This window comes from Astyanax mexicanus, chromosome 13 (assembly GCF_023375975.1).
Source record: "Astyanax mexicanus isolate ESR-SI-001 chromosome 13, AstMex3_surface, whole genome shotgun sequence".
NCBI classification, from domain to species: domain Eukaryota; kingdom Metazoa; phylum Chordata; class Actinopteri; order Characiformes; family Acestrorhamphidae; genus Astyanax; species Astyanax mexicanus.
This window is the reverse complement of record NC_064420.1, coordinates 15,263,522-15,287,406: the sequence shown is the minus strand read 5'-3', so window position 1 is coordinate 15,287,406 and position 23,885 is coordinate 15,263,522. Positions and strand designations below refer to the sequence as shown.

The 23,885-nt window shown below is 36.1% G+C and overlaps 1 protein-coding gene across 4 annotated transcripts in view; it reads left to right on the top strand.

The window, feature by feature from the left end:
* syt2a (synaptotagmin IIa) overlaps positions 1-22,452 on the top strand; it is a 95,413-nt gene extending 72,961 nt beyond the window's left edge. For 3 of the 4 annotated variants that reach the window (XM_022662302.2, XM_022662301.2, XM_049462805.1), the window contains exons 2-9: positions 484-706; positions 2,096-2,253; positions 10,228-10,365; positions 10,551-10,718; positions 11,839-12,006; positions 14,025-14,142; positions 15,200-15,333; positions 16,324-22,452. In XM_022662302.2, the coding sequence (XP_022518023.1) occupies positions 511-706; positions 2,096-2,253; positions 10,228-10,365; positions 10,551-10,718; positions 11,839-12,006; positions 14,025-14,142; positions 15,200-15,333; positions 16,324-16,539 (1,296 nt within the window). In that variant the 5' untranslated portion in view covers positions 484-510 and the 3' untranslated portion in view covers positions 16,540-22,452. The remainder of the gene's footprint in view (positions 1-483; positions 707-2,095; positions 2,254-10,227; positions 10,366-10,550; positions 10,719-11,838; positions 12,007-14,024; positions 14,143-15,199; positions 15,334-16,323) is intronic. The other variant, XM_049462806.1, reaches the window with a different exon arrangement.
* The last annotated feature ends 1,433 nt before the right edge of the window (positions 22,453-23,885 follow it).

Here is a 23,885-nt window from a genome sequence, read left to right as displayed (position 1 = left end):
GTACTTGTCAGAAAAAGTGTCTGCATTTTACACTATGTAATTATAACAGTGTTCATTACTTTTAAAATGTTAAAGTGAATGCAATTAGCAATTTCTGCTTTTTAATGTAGTCACATTTTTGCTGTGATAAAAATTCCGCAACCCATTGCTGTGATAATTAAAGTATTATTGTAATTGAATAGAATAGAATTACAGTTTTTATAAGTATTGTACTTAATGTACAGTAGTATGTATACAGCCAGCAAGTGACTGTACATTTCACAGTCTTCTTTGTACAGCAGGCTACTCACTCAGTTTACATTATGCCTAGTGCTCCATCTTGATTTCTCCTCTCCTGTCAAATTTTATTCCAAAATATCCTCCTAGTCAAGGTGTTTTTGATCACTGTCAGCAACAGTAAGATAGATCTCCAAATTCTCCAAGAAAGTACTTTTTCTCTGGTAAAAACTCATTTTATAACACTAAGCAATGCTTGTTTTGCAGGTGTCGTGTGTGCCCCAGCCATCAATCATGAAGTGGAATTTATTTAAGAAGAAGCCTGAAGCCATGGTGGGCCCACAGCCCACAGGTGCCAGCGGCCTGACCATGGCTCCGCTCCTGTCCACAACAGCAGAGAATGCCACAGAGTCAGGAGACCATGTCAGCAAAAACGACATGTTTGGAGACATCAAGAACAAGTTTCTTAATGAGATCGACAAGCTCCCACGTGAGTACAAACACATTAAATGTTTTTTAAAGCCTTTTCACAGCAGTCCCTAATATTTGTGTCTTTTAAACTTAAAACATGAGTAGTAACAGTAGAGTTGGAAGGGGACAAAATATTGGAATTTTAATACTATTAGTGTCCTTGCACGACATCTCTGTAATGTCTCATTGGGCTGTGCCATATCATATTGTATACTATATATTGTGACCGGAACCGTCAGAGGGCAGAACACAATATGTTGCAGAAGACAATATGTTGTGACAAAGTTATATTGGGATAACAAAAAACATACATATTATGATTTAAAAAGCAACAGAATATACTGAAAGCACTCTTTTCTTACTGTAAAGCTTTAAGGAGATTGTTGTGTAGTTCTTTGTTTTTAGTTCATCTGCATGTACTAAAAATACTACACTTTAGATTTAGTTTTATTACAGTACTATTATCTTTTTTTTGTGACATTACTTGATTTTGTTATTCAAATCAGATGCATACAAGAAAAGACAATGGTTTACAGATTGTTTAGTTCTAAAAAGTGTATAAAACTGTTATACTGTATACTTGTATTAATATTTAAATGTATTTGTTGAAAAGTATATAATTTTCACAAAAATACCCTGAAATATTGAGATACCGTTAAAGTATACCATTCAATACAATAATTCTAAAAACAGAGTGGTCTGGTAGGTTTATTGGATGTAATTGCATTTGACATTTTGGCAATATAAAAATTATAGTCAAACACAGAAGTTCAAACAGCAATTTATTTACATTAACCTGCATTAAAAGTACTCTTCCACATGCTCTGTGCAATTACACATTCTCCCCAGAGAGGTCTCTAAATCCCCCAAACCCCAAAACTTTAAATGTAAAATACAGACAAGGACACTTGTCTATCTTAGTCAGTACTGGTTTCAGCATTTAGATGTCTTGTTTTACTCCTTAAATTATTTATTGTTCTAAAATTACTAATTATGTCTTTTTACCGTCTTCCTCATCAACAGCTCATCCAATAAGTTTGCCCTTATTATCCTAGAATGATTTTTCCTTTAACAATTCAATCACCCTGAACTGGTTCTGTGTGTGAAATTCAGTGTACCTGGAACTCACTATTCACTTCAACAGAATTTTTTTTAACCTTGATTGGTCCATGATTTTTTAGCATTCATTTTTAGTCTACTGTAGTTCCTAAACTCCTGATCATTTTTGAGGAACTTTTTCAGGCATTTAAATCCAAACGTGTAATATCTTAGGATGTAGACATGCATCCTATAGGAATTAGTCAGCCCTGAGATACTTATACGAAAAATTAATGCACAGTGTATGTGAACATTTCTCTCTCTCTCTCTCTCTCTCTCTCTCTCTCTCTCTTTTCCTCTCTTTATCTAGTGCCTCCCTGGGCGATCATCGCTATCTCCATTGTTGCAGTAGTGCTGATCCTCACTTGCTGTTTCTGCATTGTGAAGAAAACCTGCCTTAAGAAGAAAAAGGGGAAGAAAGGAAAGAAAGGGAAGGGAGAGATGGGCATGAAGAACATGAAAGGAGAGGTACGACCCAAAATAGGGGACACATATATTTGTTTGCTTGTTTAGGGACACAAGGATTTGTACTCATGGACATAGATTTTACAGATGGGAAAATAAGTCACAATGTGGTTTTAGAGACCATCTGATTTCTATTTAACCCACTTAACCCATGACATACTCCCAAGTTTTACATATTAATCTAAGTAAAGGTTACTAGTCATGTTTATTTGTTTAACAATGTTGGACTTTCAATTTCAGTTCAGTGAGTTATTTGAGCTGTTTTTGAATGACGTTTTTATGTTTAGTCTTTTATATTCATGGAATGTTAAGTGTTACCTCACTGACAGGCAAGTATGTAAAGCCCTATCTGGACGGGATTAGTTTCTCAGGGGGTCCTGGAGTAATTTTCTCTTTTATCGGGGTCCTCTGTGATTTTATTACTGTCCGGAACGACCATGTATGTGTTTTTCTCAGATGTCCTCTGAAAAAATTACAGGCTGAATTACCTACTGTTTTTAGCTGAACTCCGTGGTCCTCCAGTAATTCTAGTCACATATCTAAGTTTTGTACGCCTTTGCATTTAATAAAATAGCTATTTGTCCACTGCCACTCACCGTAATTACACTTTGGGCGCGTGTTTCCACGGAGATCCATGTAAACACAGCAGCGAATGGACATGGAGGAGCTACTGAACTTGATGCCATGTGACTAGATATAAGAGTTTTATCACTGAGTAAAAATGTGAAATATTTTTCACAGACGCCCCTCTGAGAAACTAATCCCGTCCGGATAGGGAATTAAAACTTACGATTTTCCACTCTGCTGTTTTGTTTGCTAGATTCTTATAGACAGATGTGTATTCCATTCGTCAGTGTGATGTGTTCTGTTACTATAATACATGTTTAACTCAGATATCTGGAGCGTTATATGAAATGTCATTTTTTTTGGTCATTGTTTTATTTTGTATGTGTCCATTTGCTGTCAGTTGATTTCCACTGCTCTGATTTCCTCCTGTACTGTGTTATGAGTTCAATCTGTCCCTCTTTCTCCATTTCTCTGTCTCTTTATCCCCTCCTGCTTTGTGTCTTATATTTGCTCCGTGTATCTTGACTGTGGCGGACCTCTCACACGGTAGGTGTGAAACAGCTTGCAGCGCCCCTCTCTGGACGCTTGATGTAAGCGCAGACCAGGGCAGGGGACATTGAAACCTGAGGGGAGAGGGGAATGGCTATGGGAATGAATGAGCGCTATGGCTTCTAATTTATTCAGAGATGCTGAGGGATGCTGAGGGTGCTTGAGGAGCTAATGGGAGATGGGGCTTCGCATTCATCAGATTGATATGCACACATAAAAAAAAAAAAAAACAGAACCTGCTTTGTTTTGCGAGAAATAAGCTGATAATTAAAAGAGCGATGACCTTTTAAAAGTAGACATGCATCAGTATGAAACTATAATGTTTATGAAACTTATACCCAGTTTACTGAGAGTTTGAATGACTGCACAGGAGCAACACACCAATCCTCACTAACATGCATGTTTAAAGGGTATGTTTGGTTATTTGTCAGTCGAGTGCTGCTTCATCTTCCAGCATGTGATCAGTATGCTAAATTTAGATATAGAGTAAGATAAAGATGAATAAAACCCCCTTGTTGTCCTGTAGCACTGAACAATTTTGCATTTTGCAGGGGAATTTATATTATTCATATATGTTTATATATAATTATATAAATGTGACATGATTTGAAGCAGTATTCTTGACAATGCCCAATAGATGCCCTTTAAGGAGGTACCAGTGAATGACCACAACTTGACTTGATTGTAACTTTCCTGGATGACCCATTGAGTGCATTGAGAACATTTATTGAGAACATTTCAAATGTTTATGCCCTCTCTAAGTAAAGGCAGGTTATGGTGGGGTGGAAAAAAAACCTTTCGGGTAATTAGTAACAATTCAGTGTAGAATAACTTTAATATTTAGTTTAGGGTATATTTTATTTTCCTCCATCTAGTCCAGTTTAAAATTTGCTGCAAAATTCACTACCCCAAAAACAGACGAAACACTGATCATCTAAACATTTTCTATTTCTTTTTCAATTCTATATGAACAGTCACCTAAAACTGCCTCTCAAGCACAAGATTTTGCACAAGAGTGCTGGCCCATTCCACTTGTTAGAGGTATTCTTAAATTTGAAGGTATATCATAATATGTTTTTTTTTATAATATAATTATAATTGGATATCACATAAAATACCGTCGTTGTTGGGGTTGTGAATCAAGTGGTATAAAGCAACTGTAGAACTAGCAAATATGGTTTTGCATTGTGACATGCTGATCTGGTAAACCTTAAACAGGTCTAATTGTTGATTCGTCCATAGTAAACTATAATTTCTTTAGCTATATGTAGCTAATATATGGTTGTACGATTTCTTCCTCACCATTTCTCAGTCCATCTTCCACATTTGCGAACCTGGATGTTATGTACCGGGTTTTTCGACCAGCATGTCTGCGTTTGGATGCTTAATGCTAGCTACTTTGGAAAGCAATACCAAACTCTTGCTGTTTGGTCAGCACATGACATCATATTGCAGCATCATATTACAATTAATGCATTAATCCTTGATATACCATTAATCCCAGAGGTTTTCTGCTGCCATTTTAACTGCAGTTAGTGAAGTTTTTTCCCCCATAGACTTTGCATTTTGCGGCTTGGCATGCACGACTGTAAAGCCTTTATCGCACTTGTTAAAGGTATTATAAACTGGAGTGCTTATGTTTGTGTGAGGGGCATGGGTTTTTTCAGAGGGGAGAGCTTCTTATGTAAGCATGTCACGGTAAGAAACTAAATTGATCTTTTGTTCTTTTTTCCTTCTCAAGCAGTCAAACACCCATATACCTTCTTTTGTAATAATTTATTTATACAGACTGTTATAAAATAGCATTAATGTGTCATCATTGAAAACAATGATTTTGTAAAATGAATTCATCTCTAAAGATACTTGATATATTAACTACAAATATCTTGAGACTGCTTTTTTTTATTTCTAAAATGGCATTTTTTAAAATAGCTTGTCTAGCACAGGTGCATGTTGTTTTTAGAGCTATTTAAATTAAGTAAATTTTCCCTTATACTCACCAAGCAATTTATTAGGAAGACCTGTACATTTACACATTTGGAAAGAACATTCAGTGAGCAGCAATTCTGCAGACACAAATCTCAACAGCAAATGGCCAGACTGGTTGGAGCTGACAGAAAGGTAGTAAAAGCTTTTGCATATGTCATGCGGATGCGGTGCTTTCGTGGCTTCAGCAAAAAAATTGACATAATTGAGGAGAAAACGAACAGCCAGAAACGTCGCACAGAGGCTTCGTTCACCGTGTAATGGAAGCTGGGCAAACTACACGGCCGAAGACACTACGCGACTGTGATTGGTCGTTATAAAAGAGGCATGCAAAGAAAACAAACATGAGCGATTTCTTCCTCCTCCACTTTTTCTAGGATATTTTTATACACTTTCAATATTTCACACGTCACCATACGAGAACTTGTCTACCCAGAATGCAATGGGTGATTGTATTTTTCGATAGACATGAAACTTAACTTGTTAAGCAGTTGTGGGGCGTACAAGACAGGCAATGTGATGCCACAGACAGTATGCCAGCATGAAAGCACCTGAAAGCCCGCTCGACTTCGTGCAATGCTCACAAACTTTGTTTAGCTGAAAGTATGCGGATGCCTTAACTTACCCTTAACCACTGCATACAGTTATGGTTGGCAGAGAAAAGCTTCTTAAACTGCACAACATGCTGAATCTTGATTAGGATGAGCTCCAACATTCAAGACCACATTCCAGGTTCCACTTCTGTCAGTCAAGAGCAGAAGGCTGAGGTCACAACGGGCACAGGTCCACCAACACTGGAAGAACTGGAAACTGGCTTTAATTTTTTTTTAAATCACAATGATGGAGGCATCAGAATTTGGCATTAAAGGCTTAAATCTATGTACACAATTTGGCCCAACAGTCCAGGCTTGTGAAGGTGGGGTAGAGGTTTAGAGAAAGTTTTTTTGGCACACTTTCAGCTTATTAATACTTACCATCTAATGGCAACTTTCAGCATGATGTCACATGCACCATGTCACAAGGCAAGAGTTGTCTCAAACTGGTTTCAAGAACATGCGTCGTGCAGCTGTCCGCCAATGGTGCTGGCACTAATGGGATAACTCATGCAAGGCTTCACTGATTGCTGAAGATCTGCATTCATGGCTGATGCGTCTTTCCTCACATGTTGGATCATGCAGACCCCTCAGATCCTTCATGTTGTTGCTGTGTGCCTTCTTCTGTCTGCTGCTGCCATCACTGTGCTGTGGTACTATATGCACGACTGGTAGGCATGCAACATGTTGATGAGCCCATCACGCTTTTTGGAGCCCTATGATGCGACCCCTCTGGAACTCCTCCAACTGCAGGAATTGAGTTGGAAACATTCTCCACTTGCAAAGAATGCTGTCGATACAAAAGCACAAGACAAAATGGAAAGTCCTCTCAGTGGGACGACCTTATATAATCAGTCAGGTACAGAGATAAGCCCTCGGTTGCTTACGTCACATGCACGGCTGAGCGTGAAACTTGAATCATTCAAATGTCTCACAGTGTCCAACCTGTCAACCAAGTTTCATTCCTGTTGGTTGATTCCTTCTTGGTGTAACTGTTGTTTTGACGATGAGTGTAATTACGTCTTTATGGATCAAAATCTCAAAGGAATGGATTCAGCACTGTGGAATCTGTGCCATGAAGTATGAGGCTGTTTTATGGACAAAAATAGGCACTACTCTCTGTATAGTATTCCTAATAAAGTGCTTGGTGAGTGTATCTTTATGCCATAGACTTCTATACTGTTGGTGTTTTCTGATGATCAGATCAGGGAAAACATCCATGATTTTTTTAGCAGATGCAGTTGGTTGCTCAATTTTAGATTGGGCAGAATGTTGAAGAATTTTGTTTTGTTACTTCCCCTCATATTTTTTGTCAGTTATAATAACATAACATTAATATAGTGGTACCACACATTTTGCTTAGATTTTACCTGGGAAGTTTGTCACAAATAGTAAAAAGGTTAGGATCAAGAAAACATTTGCCTTTTTTAACATACACATACAGTATCAGTCAAAAGTTGGGTGGTTTTACATAGTTTTAATACTAATCTCATCCAAACGATGAAGAAAATCATATTTTTATAAAAAAAGTTAAACGAACTGGAATATGTTTTATATTTTAGATTCTTCAAAGTAGATGACAGCTTTGCACATCTTGACTGGACTTTCACAGTCAGTTTATGAGGTCATATGGAATGGCTTTTAGTTACCAGCTGTGCTGAACTTGACAAGAGTTAATTACTTGTTAATTTATTGTCCTCATAATGTGTTTGAGAGCATCAGTTGTAAAGTTGCGAAGAGGTAGAATTAGTATACCATGAATGGCTCTTTTTGATTAATGTTCTAATCCATATTATGGCAAGAACTACTCAACTAATTAAAGAATAATTACTAAAAAATATTTTTGAATACCTTAAAAATGGTATAATAAAACTGGCTCTCATCAGGACCATCCCTAAAAGGGAAGACCTCTGTTACACAGGATAAGTTAATTAGAGTTATCAGCCTCAGAATCCTCAGAGTATTTTGGTTTGTTTAACACTTTTAAATGACTACATGATTCCTTATGTGTTCCTTAATAGTCTGGATGATTTCAGCGTTCATTTACAATGTAGGAAAAGAACATACATTTAAAAAATTAACGAGAAGGTGTGTCTAAACTTTTGACTGGTACTGTATATGTCCAAAAGTTTGTGGACACTTCTTCTAATGAGTGCATTTAAGTCCACAGAGGTGCAAATGCAAGCACATAGCTTTGCTAGTCCCTATAAAGAACAAGTAAAATTGTATAAAATGTAATTCATATAAATGCAATTATCTTGTGAGAAAGGCAAGAAACTTCCATTACATTTGGGAGGAGTCTGTCTTATTTAAAACTAAGACATTGGTTTGGTTTGGTCTCGATCACCATGGCCAGATCTAAAGAGCTCACTAAGGCCAGAAAGAAGGCTTTAAATGCAGATTTTCAGAGTTTCAAAGGGGGTGTAACCAAATCTATTTTGCAAAGTAAAATTCATTTCAAGACAGATAGATACATACAACATGATTTTAGAAAACTAAAACAGTTAGATTGATTGTGCTGATTGGTCTGGTATAGTATAGTCATGTGACCAATGCAGCTTGCTGGTGTATTAATCATTAATATCAATCATATTAGTCCTGAGTCTGAGCGAAACGTTGCTATCGTATTGTATGAGTTTTATCAATTATGGATAAATAGTTAAAAACAGGGTGTTTCACAACAAAAGATCCTAAAGCAGTTTAAGCTTATCAATCAATTGCATAAACTGTTTCAGTTGTGCAATACTATCATTAAAGACTCCAGAGGAAGGAGTAGAAGAAATTTGAATCTTGACCAACTATATTAATAAGATAGAGAACAGTGTTTGCAAGATTGGAGTCCTTGCTGCGAGTTAAAGTCTTTGCCATGGGCCCTGTCCTAGCAGATCCTGCTGCACATAGAGAGCAGCCAGGAACCGCCTGGGTAACCAGACAGGAACAAACTGGTGGCAGTGAAGTAAAAAACATAATGTCAGCAGCCTCTGAAAAACAGCAGAGGTTTGTTTTTAAAATAAGTAAAAAGTGACATAGTCTCCTGGTAGAATTATTGCTAAAACCTTAATTTTCAAACATACTCAAACCAGTAAAACATTAAAAAGTAATGTAATAAGCAGCCACTAAACCAGAAAGCAGAAAATAATCACAAGATGCCAGGTTGTGCCAGTGTGCCTGCCAACCTATATATATCCCTCCTCCTGGCATCAGCCAGTCCGTTCAATAAAACCTCCTGGATGGGAGGAGGTCTTAAAAAAGCACTGCATTTCAAAGGATGTTGGCTTCAACAGTACTTCATCTATATAAAGCTGATTTATTAGATATGTATATTCTCAGCTCCATAGAACTGCTCAGCAATGTTCAACTGTTCAGAAGGAAGCATCAGAATCTGACATCATAAACGAGCTCATGGAGCCACTAGGTTTTAGTGACAGCAGTTTGAGCAGCATCACAAAGAATCTATAGTAAGAAACGGGAAATTACAATGAATAACATTCCTTAATTCCATTTCTAAACCAAATTGCCCCCCATCAAGGTCAGTGATGGAACCTTTCCAGGCTGTACACTGCATATGGGGCCTAAAATGCGACCTGTGTGAGGTTTAGGTGGGCATTAATAATGGGGAATTTGGGAATATTTGGAAAGCCCAACTGGGTTGCAAAAACAACACATGTACAAACCCACTCAGAGCCTATGCCCACACCTGGAACCCACCTGGCCCACATTTCGTCAATGTAAGCCTCACATGAGCATGTTGGAAAAGCTACAATTCTAGTTTTACAACATGAAAATGCTATCTTTACAGCAATCGGACAGGGAAAATATTCAAGACTTAATGACATTCAGCTTAAAAATGACAAATATTTGATGTTTTCAAGAATCATGAACAATGTGGACTATTATGTATTATCTGTAGAGTGTGGGAAAAATTAGACATTAAACACATGTAAATAAATATTCTTCTACTGGAATTAAAACCAGTGGCTTTTATTCGCTGAAGAAGAGAATGGGTTGTGCACGTCCTAAACAATAGGTCATTCTTTTCTTTGCGTTCTACAGAAAACGTAGATTATTGCAGAATGGTGTCATGAAAGGTAAAGTGAAATCAAGTCATGTTGGTACCAGGGTCATCGCTGACACTATTGCATATAGAACCATGTGGTTGGTTTTAAACTTGGCATACTTCAGGTAAGATGAGCGAGACGCAGGTAGGTGCCTGTGACTGAATTAATGTTCACCTGTTCACCCTCCATAATCCCAAGCAATAACTCCACTGCTGTCCCTACAGAAACAGGACGATGACGACGACGAAGATGACATCGAGACAGGGATGACTGGAGATGAGAAGGAGGAGGAGGAGCCTAAAGAGAAGGAGAAACTTGGCAAACTGCAGTTCTCATTAGATTATGACTTCTCTGACAACAAGGTCAGTTCAATATTTTTTTTACTTTTGTTCAAATTTACTCAGTTTTAATATTCAAAAAGTCTGTCCAGACTGAAATGCTAAAGTAAGCTTAGCACTGAGTTAACTTTTTTAATTTAATTATTATTATTACTTATTTATATTATTCAGTTAACTTACTAAAAATAAAATATTTTTTTCCTTAACAGCTGACAGTGGGTATTCTGCAAGCTGCGGATCTCCTCTCCATGGACAGTGGAGGTACCTCTGATCCCTACGTCAAAGTGTTCATCCTCCCTGACAAGAAGAAAAAGTATGATACCAAGGTGCACAAGAAGACCCTCAACCCTGTCTTCAACGAGACCTTCTGTTTTAAGGTGGGATAATCACATTTCATCAGACTTTTGTTTTATTGACTGGTTTTAATAAATTAATTGAACATTAGAGCATAATTTAAACATTTTTGTTGGCATGACCTTAACTATTAATCTATTCTGATTACCTGCTAAATAATAAAGCTAATTAATAATAATAATAATAATAATAATAATAATAATAGAAAAAAAAAATAACATCAGTGGCAGTAGTTAGAAAATGTAAACTTTAATATACTGTAGTTAGCAGTGGAGGGTGAACACTAGTCAGGTTGAGGCAGGCCAGGCAAGGGAAAGGTAAGGGGTTCAGACTACCAGAGTGTGGTTGATGACTATAACAGCCTAACCTAAAGGAGACAGCCAGAAGGTAACATAGACACGAACACACCCTGAAACACAGGCATTCACCTGCACCACCATCCACAAACCCCAGAGATTGCATGCGAGTGGAAGGGACAAAGGGATTTAATGGTGCATAACAGAGAGCAGCTCTTCATTATTGAAGTGTCAGCTGAGCTTTTGTAAGGAAACTGATTTCAGTCTGAAGGGCATTAAGCTCACCCTAAGCTGCTTCCTCTCACACGCAAATTCAGCATTTTTCTATCAACAGGCAGCAGTGTCTGAGACTAATTTAAAAATTCTATATTCATATTCACTCAGGAGTGAATTGTTGCAATGATTGACTTCCAGTATGTGAGCTAAGCTTTATTTTGTTGGACAAAACCCTTGGATTGCTTTTTTTGACAAAATGTGAATCTGGCAATTACCCTTTACTGTTTCCTTAATATTACATTTCACAATGGATGGGCCCATATAAATGCCAGAATGACTTTTAATATGTAATTTTTTTCCCAACTTCCACTGAAAGAAAATATGTTTTTATGTTTTATGTCTTGTAAAGTAATTTTGGTTTTGTGACAGTTTAAAATAATTTTTGACAATTGCATGGTCAAATCAAATTAGTTTTTTTTTTATCTTATCTTTCAACTCCTGTTTTTTGTATTATTGTTAGGGTCACCCTCAATGTACCTCAGAGTATATATAAAGGTTGACTGATTGATTAATTAAATTTATACGGTGGCTTTAAGAAGATCTATTAAGCTGTCATATCTGATTTCTTCAGATTCCCTTCCAAGAGATGGGTGGGAAGACCCTGGTCATGTCTGTTTACGACTTTGACCGCTTTTCCAAGCATGATGTCATCGGTGAGGTGAAGATCCCTATGAACACGCTGGATCTGGCCCAGCCGATTGAGCAGTGGAGAGACCTGGACAGCGCTGAGAAAGAGGAGGTGAGACTCTTTTAGCAATCAGCTCAGTCTGCCTTTATTAGCTAACATTAGCTCAGAGGAGCTGTCAGGATTCCTAAATTGCTAAAACCCAATATCTCAAAATATCTTCTACCATAAACCATTACCAAAGAAAACAACACTCTGACTTCTAGTAATGCACAAGTTGGTCCAATTTATTTTAGGTATGGCACAGCCAACTCGCCCCATTTCCCAGTTGCCCCAGCTTATATCCTACACAGTCTTAAATACATTTTCACCACTGCATTATGTGTCGTAAATTCACCACATATGAAACATAATCCATTGTGTACAATAGACTTCCTGGTCCTATTCATGGCCAACAAAGATCAACAAAGTCCCTATACATCTGGGGGCCGAGGTCAGCTGACAACATTCGTCACCCACACGTGTGAGACATCACATAAAATATATTCATCAAAGAACTCCTGTTTTATGGATCTGGATTTCTTCTAGATAATTAACAAGGTCCCTCTTGAAGAATGATGACATAGACTAGTCACATGGAATTCTTGTGAGACCCTAATTGAGACTAAAACACTATGAGATCAGCTGACATATAACTAAGCATTCATTTAGAGAAAGAAGAATATATAAGAATATATATAAATGTTTCAGACAGTTGTTAATACTGTCTTCAAAGTGCACATAGCAATATAATTTTAGTTACTAATACACATTATATTGGCTAAAATCTTATAACAGTAACAGATATTTGAATGGAATGTTTTGTGGTTTCTCAAATAGAGTTAATCTATTAGACATAGTCTGATTTCCACAGAAATTCTACGTTCCAAAAATTAATTTGGCAAGAACAGAATCTGACACTGTTTTCTAGCAACAGCAATTTGAACAGCATTTACAGTGTGTTAAGCATGTGTGTTTAAATGTGTTTAAAAATCTGTTCACATTCTGATTACTGCATTATTATGATTACTTAAGTATTCAATAAACAGCATGCTCCAATTTTAAATATCAGAGTATAAAATAATATTAATGAAGAGAGATAGATTTTTGTTCATTAAGGCTATTAATGCTCACTGCATGTATCTGTGCATTGTGAGTAAACAGACCGTGGTAGCGGAAATAAGCAAGCAGTGTTAAAACACTGAGATGGTGTTCAAACACTTTCAGAGCGATTTAAATAATCTTTTTCTAGCAGATGTATGATTATATTGTGTCTTAATATGCTAAAAAAAGGATGACACTTCGTACTCTGTGAGATTATTGGCTGGTTGCAAATGAAAAGTCTGACTCAAGTAAACTGTAAATATGTTTATTGGATTACTGACAAACTGCGATGTTCTGCAGTAGTCAGATGTGTATGTACACTGCCTGACAAAAAAAATTACAACCTGGATTTAAATAAGTAAATGATGTGGGGTTGATGCTGCAGTTGGTCAGGTCTAGGTTCAGCAACAGTATGTGCTGAAAGAATGAGGTCAGCTGACTACCTGAATATACTGAATATAGACCAGGATATTCAATCAATGGATTTTTTCTTCCCTGATGGCACGGCCATATTCCAAGATAACATAATGTTATCTTCCTGATAATGTTATAATCCTGACAATGGATTGTTCACCACAGAGTCCAGATCTTAAACTCATTGAGAATCTTTGGGATGTGCTGGAGAAGCACTGCTTTGTGCAGTTGGTAAGACACTACCATCATCAATGCTGCTGCAAGATCTTGGTGAAAATGAATGCAACACTGGATTGAAATAAATCTTGTGACATTGCAGAAGCTTATTGAAACAATTCCACAGTGAATACGTGCTGCAATCAAAGCCAAAGGCGGTGTGTGACCTTTTTTTTCTTTTTCTTTTTTTGGTGGTGACTTTTTTTTGGGCAGGCAGTGTACGATATGCATACTGTATAAACACACTCACTGACTGTGACAAGAATTGTTTATATAATAAAGAGGCAAATCAGTGTTTTAGCAGATTTTATGTAACAATGGCTCACTTTCCTTTATTCTATTTTTAACCAAATGCTCAGCCTGAGAGGCTCGGGGATATTTGCGTATCTCTGCGCTACGTGCCCACCGCGGGAAAACTCACCATCTGTATCCTGGAGGCTAAAAACCTTAAGAAGATGGACGTGGGAGGCCTGTCAGGTATGCATACTATTAACACAGCTTTTTGTCTTTCTCTCCAGATAATGGATTACATGATAATAATAATAATAATAATAATAATAATAATAATAATAATAATAATAATAATAATAATTATAATAATAATAAATTATTCATATTAATGATAATGTTATTCAGCATTTAGATCAGTTAACAGTATATGTTTTACATTCCAGCATATTGTATAATAATAATACAGATATGTGTGTAACACATTGTCCAGATGTCGATGTATTACAGAAATGTGTTGTGTGGGTGGGCATTGGAGCAGGCAGAACTGGTGCAGTGTGTTCATGCCACTCCAGTGCCTACATTAGCCATGCAGAAGTAATGCTCACGTGCTGACTCTGCATCCTTCTCATTCTCACTAAGTGCCATGTATGCCTTCCAGCCAGGCTTCAGCCCTGCCATCTGCTGGCAGCTCCGAGAACAGAAATAACCCTTAACCCGTTCAGGCACGCACAGAGAATTTCTTTCAAAATGTCAGATTTACTGATTACAAAAAGCAAAGAAATTACAAATCATTAAACTAAAGCAGATTTGGGTTGGGATTGTTTAGCTGCTGGGTCAAAGGTAATTTGCATTGGATATCTCTCTGTGTTTTTTATTTAATAACAGTAGCAGGCTGGAAAGTTCCCCTTGCTTGGGTCTCATATAGTTTGTTTATGTGCTCAAAAATATGACAGTAATATCGAATAACCCATTAAATTTGCTCTTGGTTGCAGGTCAAAACATCAGTGTTAGCAGGGCCAGACCCAGTCTGTGACCGTAATGGCTTTCTACTCATTCATTAGTATTACACTACTTTATTGGTAAAAACACGAGTTAATTCAGACACTCCCTCATCAGTAACATTTGCCCGCACTGGTCACATTTACACAGACGTGTAAATGATCCTAATCAGATTCAAAATCCTGACGCTGGCCTACAAAGCCAAAAACGGGCCAGCTAGTTTCTACTTGATACCAGATAGCGTGTTTTTATTTTTATTTTGAATATAATTTGGCAAATTTTTTTACCTCCTGAATGGTTCCAGATCCTTATGTGAAGATCCACTTACTGCAAAATGGCAAGCGACTGAAGAAGAAGAAGACCACAGTGAAGAAGAACACCCTTAATCCGTACTACAACGAGTCTTTTAGTTTTGAAATCCCACAGGACCAGATGCAGGTATGCAGGATCAGTGCAGAGACTTTGTGCTTATGACTGTACTTATTACTGTTCTAGAATTATTTCTCTTTAATAATTTATTTAAAAAGTGAATTTTTCTAACTATTTTTGTTACACATCAATGAAGTCCTAAGTTGGGAATTGCAGGCCTAGAAAGTAAAAAAAAAAAAAAAAACATCCCAGGGTGGAGTGGATGGATCTGTGTATTATGCAACTGCAGCATAGCTGACCAGGCGGTTGAAACAAAATCCTGGGCCTTTTTTTTTTTTTACTTTTTGGACCTGAATTACTCACCATTATAATCTAGCACACTAAAAACACATATGTTTATTATTGTAGTTAATATAATTGCTAGAAACCGTGGGTTAACAATGACCATCCCCTTGATGTAAAATAATTTTTTTAATCATTGATAGTTAGTTCCCATGTCAGTTTACCCTGTATCTTAGAACCAGACATAGTGGTGCGTTGGCCGGGAAACGAACCCGGGTACGTCAAGAAGATCTCAGGTTCTCTTCGCTGTTTCACTGACCCATTTAGAGAAATCTAAATGTGTGGTTAAGAAGACAGAAGTGAAGCACCAACAAAAGAATACAACAACCTCAAAGATTTAACATTATTTAACCTGACTTCTTATGTCATCTTATTGGATCTTATTTTATTCATTTTCTCAGATTTTATAAATACAACAGTGCATTTTTTTATTCTATGATAGTTTTCTTACATTTTGATTAAACAGTTGCAATATATTGCCAGATATTTTGAATACTAACATATCCTAAGTTTATACAGCACTTTTTTTAAACTAGTTCTACTATATGTACAACAATATAAACTAAACTAAAATAACTAAAACAAAACTATAACTAAAACTAAAACAAGATACTCTATGTTAGACTCAACTAGCTGGTATTTACATCTGACGCATTTACAGCCCACACACACTGAAAAAAATACACTATACTAATTGCCATTTCTCTTTATTCACAGAAAATTCAAGCTGTTATCACAGTGCTGGACTATGACAAGATTGGCAAGAATGATGCTATTGGGAAAATCTGGGTGGGCAACAAATCACAGGGAACGGCGCTGAGGCACTGGTCAGACATGGTTTCCAACCCGCGGCGGCCGATCGCCCAGTGGCATCCTCTCAGGCCCGAGGAGGAAGTAGATGCTGAGCTAGCAGGTCTCACTGCCAAGAAGTAAAACATTCCATTGACCCATGCACACTGCCACCTTCTCCGCCCTCCTCTTTACCCCACCTAGTTTTACATATTTTAGAACCATCCAACCAGCATTGCATGAGACATAAGGCAATCAGACAAAAAAAATCTATAATATATATAATACACATAGAAGAAGTAGTGGGAGGCATTTTGTGAAACTGTTTCCATTTCAACAGTTAGAATCCCTTTTGAAATAAATTAGACATAAGTAAAATCATGTAATCAGGAAAAAAAGTAATGCAAGATCCTATCAGATTCCTATTTTATAGGATATATCATATCTGATATATGTGTTGCACCAGTGTGCAGCAGATTAAATATATCACTCCAAGGTTTCACCAAGGACCAGCAAACACTCATTCACTCACCTCCATCCTTCTTCTTCATCATTCAACCCCCTCATCTTCCTCGGTAATAAGGATAAATGTGTCTGAGAAGTGGGGGAGACTGGTTTGTTGTTTTTTTTGGACTGGATATCTCTGACCGAGGAGAAGTCTGCCGAGCGTCAACACTGCCTGCAATCAAACACCGCAACAAGCGTGCTTCATCTGCTCTTCAGTGCTGGACCTACACTTCCATGACAAAATCTGTGTCTGTCTTTCCAACTAAAAGGATAGAAGCCTTTGAACATCACAAAATAAGCAATTCTCGACTGCCAGGGACGCCTTCCTACTCCTGAATCCATGTGTTTTTAGTCTTTCTTTAGATTTACATGCATTAAAACACATTCGTTCGGCTTGAGCACTTTAAACGGAAAACCTTTTTTTTTAATTCACTATATATTCACTGTTAAATGACTTGAGAATGCTCAAACTTTTTGGTTCAAAGATTTTGATAAGTACATTTTTTTAAATGTCACGAAAGAATGCTTATCATTGATGCTTGTTGATCTGATTAGTTTGTTCTCAGTTGCATGCAATACTGGCAGTGGTCTGTTTCTCTCATTATTTACTGCATTTTAATATTTAGGTGTGGGTATATTGGTGTCCTCATTTTATTCATCATTTAGTTTTTTCCCATAATTTATTATGGTTTGAAATGAAATGAAAGGGTCTGAAAGTGGGTACTGTTATATGTGTATTTTATACACAGCTTACCAAACTGCTAAAACTATTTGCACTACTGGATATAGCTATATTCTGTGGGTCTTGGTTGTGTAGTTCAATCTGTCTACTTATGTGATGGTGCATCTTATTATATTCAAGTCCTCTGGTGTACTGCCAGATTTTATGTTTTTTTAAAAACTGAAAACATGTATTATTGGAATACTAACGAATAGAAGCAAATGCTAAACTATTTCTTTGGGTACCAAAAACCACACTGCTCAGCGTGTGGTGTGGATTGTAACTTTGTGGGAACTATATAAAACGATACACCAACTGGAATTTTAATCTTTAAATAAGTCAAAACAAGCCAGAACATGGAAAATGTTTTAATATTAACGCTTCGAGGATTGAAATCTGGCCACACAGTATTTTCAGTGACCCGTTATAGATTCTGAAAGAGCAGGTTTCAGACTAGGATTTTTTGAGAGTTTTTGTATACTTGACACAATGTAAGCCAAACTTTTAAAAAAATCAACAAGAAGCTCTTTTGCTGAGCTATACTCTATTGCAATAATATTGTTAGACTGAACTAGCAGGTATTTACATCTGACACATTTACAGTGCAGTCTGATAGTTTATGTGTCCTTGGGAGTCTGAATGAGTGTTTTAATTTATGTATTTATATATTTATTTATTTATTTATTTATTTGTTCCTTAACTCCAACCCATACACAACCAATATTTATATCTGTAATTTAATGTGTCACTAATGTGTGTCCCTTCAGATTTGCCCATTCTTAGTTTAAAGTACTTAAAATACCAATAAAACACAACAAACATCCCTCACTTCCCCAATCACTGGTGAGTAGTTTTGCCTATATATGTATAGTTCCTATTTAATGATACTGCATGTTTCAGTAAAACAAGAGCATGTTTCAGAGACAAAGCAAAAATATATTGTGTATGTAAGTAGGTGTTATTTGTCATTTTAATAACAATAAGGGAACAAGGGAAGGGAAAAGATGCTCTGTATATTTTCTAACTAAAGTAAACCTGTATTTTCCATGAGTGGGTACCAGAGAAAATATGAACTCTACTAAACTTAGTCTTCATGTTCAGACTGTACCCATCCCTAACCATCATGAGCAAAGATGTTAAGTGCTTTGTGTGATCTATTAGAGGATGAAAATGTAGCCGCATGCTTGACTTGTACTTGCAATATTTTTACCAGATAAATTGTATCAATCAAAAAAACAAGTTAATTTATTTAATTGTAAATGACAAATTTTATTTTCCAGCATATTTGTTTTTTATGTATTTTTGCGGAAGTAAAAACTTCCACGGGGGCTCCAAGTCCAATTAATGTTTTTTTTTGTTGTTTTTTTTTTCATCACTTCTAAACATTCTATTGTATAGTCTGTAGTCTATTGTAGTACAGAGGTCTGGATGACATATTATATTATATTGTATTAAATTATATTAAATTATATTAGAATTTATTATATCATATTATATAACAAAGCATTATATTATATTATATCTTAATATATAATATTATATATTATATTAAATTCTTTCCTAATTCCTAACTCTTTAATTTTTCCCCACAGTCAGTGCCAATAAAAGAAGTCACGTGTACTGCCATTTTATCTGACTTTTTAACGTGATTGTTTTTTGCAAACTAATTGACCAAATTGACCAACCTTGGCAAGAGGCTTGCCTTAGCACAATAGTACCTTTGCGTTTTAGAAAAAAGTACAACTTGGAGTCCCCCTGTTCTGATATCTCTGTTCATTAATAGCTTATTTTATAATAATGCTATAACTACATTTTACTTCATTACAGCATTTTACTAGCCAGTAACTATGTGTGTATGTATGCGAGTGTGTGTGTGTGTGTGTGTGTGTGAATAAGATAAAGCCATAAGACTTGAGCACTATTTCTTTGGAGCTCAGCTATGTAGATGAAATTCTTAAAGTAATTTTATGTCTCTGTTCACGTAGGCCTGTGTATCTCAACATTCCATTGAGTCTGTGAAGCTATGGGGCAATACTGTTTCCTGAAAATGTGCTCTTTTTGAGTGGCAACAGTAGTTTAACCTGCAATAGCCAGTCTCTTATTTATATGTATATTGTTTTATTGATCTGCACTTTTGTGTATGAGAAAATGTTGGATTTCTTTTTTTTATTTTAACTATTAATTGATTTGTAAATGCCTTGATTTGACACAAAGTGTGCTGTGAACGATGGGTATGAACTGCAACTACACCTGCACACATGTGTACTGCACAATAAGCAAACGGTTACTTTACAAATCATGTAATTAATTGTTTAATAACACGTAATTAATGTGCAACTCAGTTCTTGTTAGTATGAAGCATGCATATTTTGTGGGCAGAGGACAATTTGATAATTTGTTGGAGATTGTATAAACGTAGAAATGTTTTATTTTTAAAAAGAATTCATTCTACAAAAAAAAAAAAACATTTCTGAATAATATATAAATATGCATACACAACAACTCATAAGTAAACAGTAAGGACTTTTAATTATTATTATTATTATTATTGATTTTATTTTTTTACTTTTTTGGGAAACACGTAAGAGAATTATAATTTCATATGCACATTCTTCCCAAATATTAACTAGCGTTTCAGGTATATCTCAACAATAAAGCATAGGCCCTTTAACTTATTATTATTATTATTTATTTTTTGTGAAACAAGCACTGCCGTCTGCCAATATGGCTACACTCACAATGATTAGGAACATTCCGGGATGCCACTCACTGAGAGTTGGCTCTACAAACTTAACACAAATAAATATAATAATATAGCCTTTTTGAGAGCAATAGTACAGAACTGAAAAACTCTGTTTTTTTTTTGTTTTTTTTTTTTGGTTTTGAAACAGTGAGGGGTGTGTGTAATTTGCTCTCGGCTCTATGTTCAGCTTGCTTTTGCTTTATTGCTCTTTGTAGATGCTGATTTTGTTTAGAAGTATAAAAAGACTGCTCCATAAATAAGAAGTCTTTAATTTATGTTTTAACCCTTCTTCTTCCATAATCACTTCCCAGAATGAAAGCAGATTTCTTGCTTTTTCACGACCAGAAATTAAATTTTAATTGTGTTACGATTTTATAAAAAAAAAAATGTGCCTGCCATATTTGGGACCGAATTTCTGGATTTGCCAGTGTTTAATAGTGAATTTTAGCAGTCTTACATTATTAGAAAACAGTGGTAATTCGACTAAGTCGCTAAAATGCGTTTGTAGATATCTTGAATGATCATTCTAACACAACTTAGCCAGTTTAGCTTAGCTTAGCTTAGCTGTGGTGTTCTGTGGAGTACTAAAAATCAGTATATGCTACTTGTTAGCTCTGTGAATTCACACACCCACAGTTTTTATTTTTTTCGGTACTTTTCATGATAATTTTTCTCTGGTGTAATATACAATCTGAGCTTACTGATTTTGACAGAACTACATAGCTTACACAAAAAATTTACAAATGGCGTATCAGTTTTTTTATTAAAACATATTGCTGTGTGGACATTTTTAATTAGCTTATCTACCCAGCTAGTAATTGCAGCAGGTCTTGCCAGTGGGGGACGCCTAATTAAACAAAAATTAAATTTAAAAAGTAAAATGAGTCCTGGATCACACATATCTCTTCTAAAAACTGAGTAAGGGATAATAGGGTGCACTTAGCTAACAAGCTAGCTGACAAATAGCATATCTGCTTTTTAAGTAAAATGGTTAGCCATACAGCTCTTTATTTATCATAGCTACAGTGTTTACCACAGGTAGTTTATTTACAGGTTTAGCAGAACACACTAAAAAGCACACAGCCCCTGCAACAAAAAGGGCATTTTGAGATTAAAAGATGATGTGTTAGCTATTTATAATCGCTAAAAGTTGGAATTTGATACAAATTTAAGCTTTAAATTGGTGGGACGTGCTAATTTCTTAGCTGGGTAGCTAGCTAAGCTATGCTATGCTATGTGCTAGCTGCCCAGATGTAATTCTATCCAACTAATGAGAACACCTTGAAAAACACATCCCTTAAAACATAAGCAGATTTGGAATTAAAACCTACAATAAAAATCTTGATGTTGAAATGGATAAGCTTTCTACTGGTGGAGAATAATGGGTGCTAATTTGTTGGCTGGGTAGCTAAGCTATGCTAAGCTAATCGTCTAGAATGTAACAATAGGTATACTAGGTTTTCGACCAAGCTAAGCTTTCCATTCAGATCTGTGCACAGGTTGTGTTAATGCTAACTAGCTAGCCAGACCCTGATTCGGTCCTCAAAATGGCAGCAGCTGTGATTAAAATGTCGTGTGAAACGCAAGAATATTTGCTAAGTCAAATATCAGATCAGAGATGTTGGTGGAAATTCCCTTATAGCACTTTCTTCTATCATCTGAACTGCCTCTGCCTTTTCTGTAGATCTGTTCTGAAAAACGATAAAGCCCTATTGGTTTTCTTCTCTCTCTCTTTCTCTTTATGGTGTTCTGCTCCTTAAATCAGGAGGCTGCAAGGCTATGTCCTCAGGCTACGTTTGTTCTCGTCTCAGTGTTGTGTGTGTGTGCGTGTGTGTTCATGTCCTTAACATTGTGCCTAGTGTGGACCAGTCGCATGCTTTAGCCCTTGATAAGACACTTTGCAAAGAAAAAAAGATAATATGTTGTTCACAGACTTTCCCATTATCCTCTAGTGAACAGTACATGAGTGTCATCAATCCTTGTAAAGACCTCACGAGAACCAAATATCTCAATACAGATTTATCATATGTGTTACCAGCTCTGTACTAAAAACAAGGTATAAAAAATAAAAGACTTTTAATTAAAACACTGTGCCTTGTTCATTTTTCATCTGCTCTCATCAAGTTGACCACGAAATGTTCTTTTTCTTTGTCAGTTTATTCAAATAATTCACATTCATTCCATATATTGGGTCATTATCAGAATATTGTGCCATTTGATCCTCAAAATGTAAAAAAAAAAAAGAATTTTGATTTTTCATTTTATTAAATTTTTTAGTAATATGACCTCACACTACACAGAAATAATATTTTCCAGCTCAATTACTTCATTAAAAAAAAAAAAAAAAAAAAAAAATATATATATATATATATATATATATATATATATATATATATATATATATATATTAAATGTGTTCATACAAAATAAATCTTAAAAAATGTATTGTTACACAGTGTTTGTATAAAATTTAAGCGACACAAACGGCACATAATATTGATATTTCTCCACAGATAAATGCAGATCTCAGATAATCTGATGGCTGCTGTAATCTGCTTTCATACTCTTTACTATTCCTCTATAAATAAATAAAATAAGGAAAATCCTTCTATATGTATTTATGTTTAGAACATGGGCTATGACCAAAATGGATCCCACAGTACATTTTAGAGTAAAGCTGAACTGGGATGATTGATTTTGAGGGCACTATATACTCCCACAATGCACTCAAAATGTGTAGTAAGCCATGTGAATTTGGGTTGTTCAAAATGGACAGAAAATGTAATGTTCGTGGATATCCCGTTATCAATGTAGAATGTAATAAATTAATATCCTATATTAGTTTAAGATTCTCAAAAGTTCACAATTCACAGTATGTGTACTGTGGACCTCTACCTCACTCCACCTTCTCTACTTAATTCTATATTACTCTGCCTTCCTCTGCCTCGCTTTAACAATAAACTATTAATATCTATTTAGTGTACTGCCCTAATATGGATCAGAATGTGCTTTGAGTCTTGTTATTTGGCAATAGATAGTAAAATGAACTGGAACCAAAGATTCGGGTACAAACCTATACATTTCAAATATTGTCCCATAGTAGTTCATTAATGGCAGGCTTATGTTTAACATAAATTACAGTGTATGAAAAGCCCAATGTTTTACTAACTTAAATTTACCCAACCTACTCATCAGGACTTCCCTTATCACTAGTTCTGCCCCGGCAGCAGGAGGGTGAGGACTAGCACATGCCTCCTCTGATACATGTGAAGTCAGCCACCGCCTCTTTTCAAACTGCTGCTGATTAGGATCACAGCGCACTCGGAGGAAAGCACAGCGAATCCGATACATCAGCTTACAGATGCCTTGCGCTGATCGAAATCACCCTTTGGAATGATGTGGGGAAATAGCGCCATCTACCCACCCAGAGAGAGCAAGACCAATTGTGCTCTGTCAGGGTTCCGGTAGCCGATGGCAAGCTACATGAACAGGATTCGAACCAGCGATCTCCTGATATTA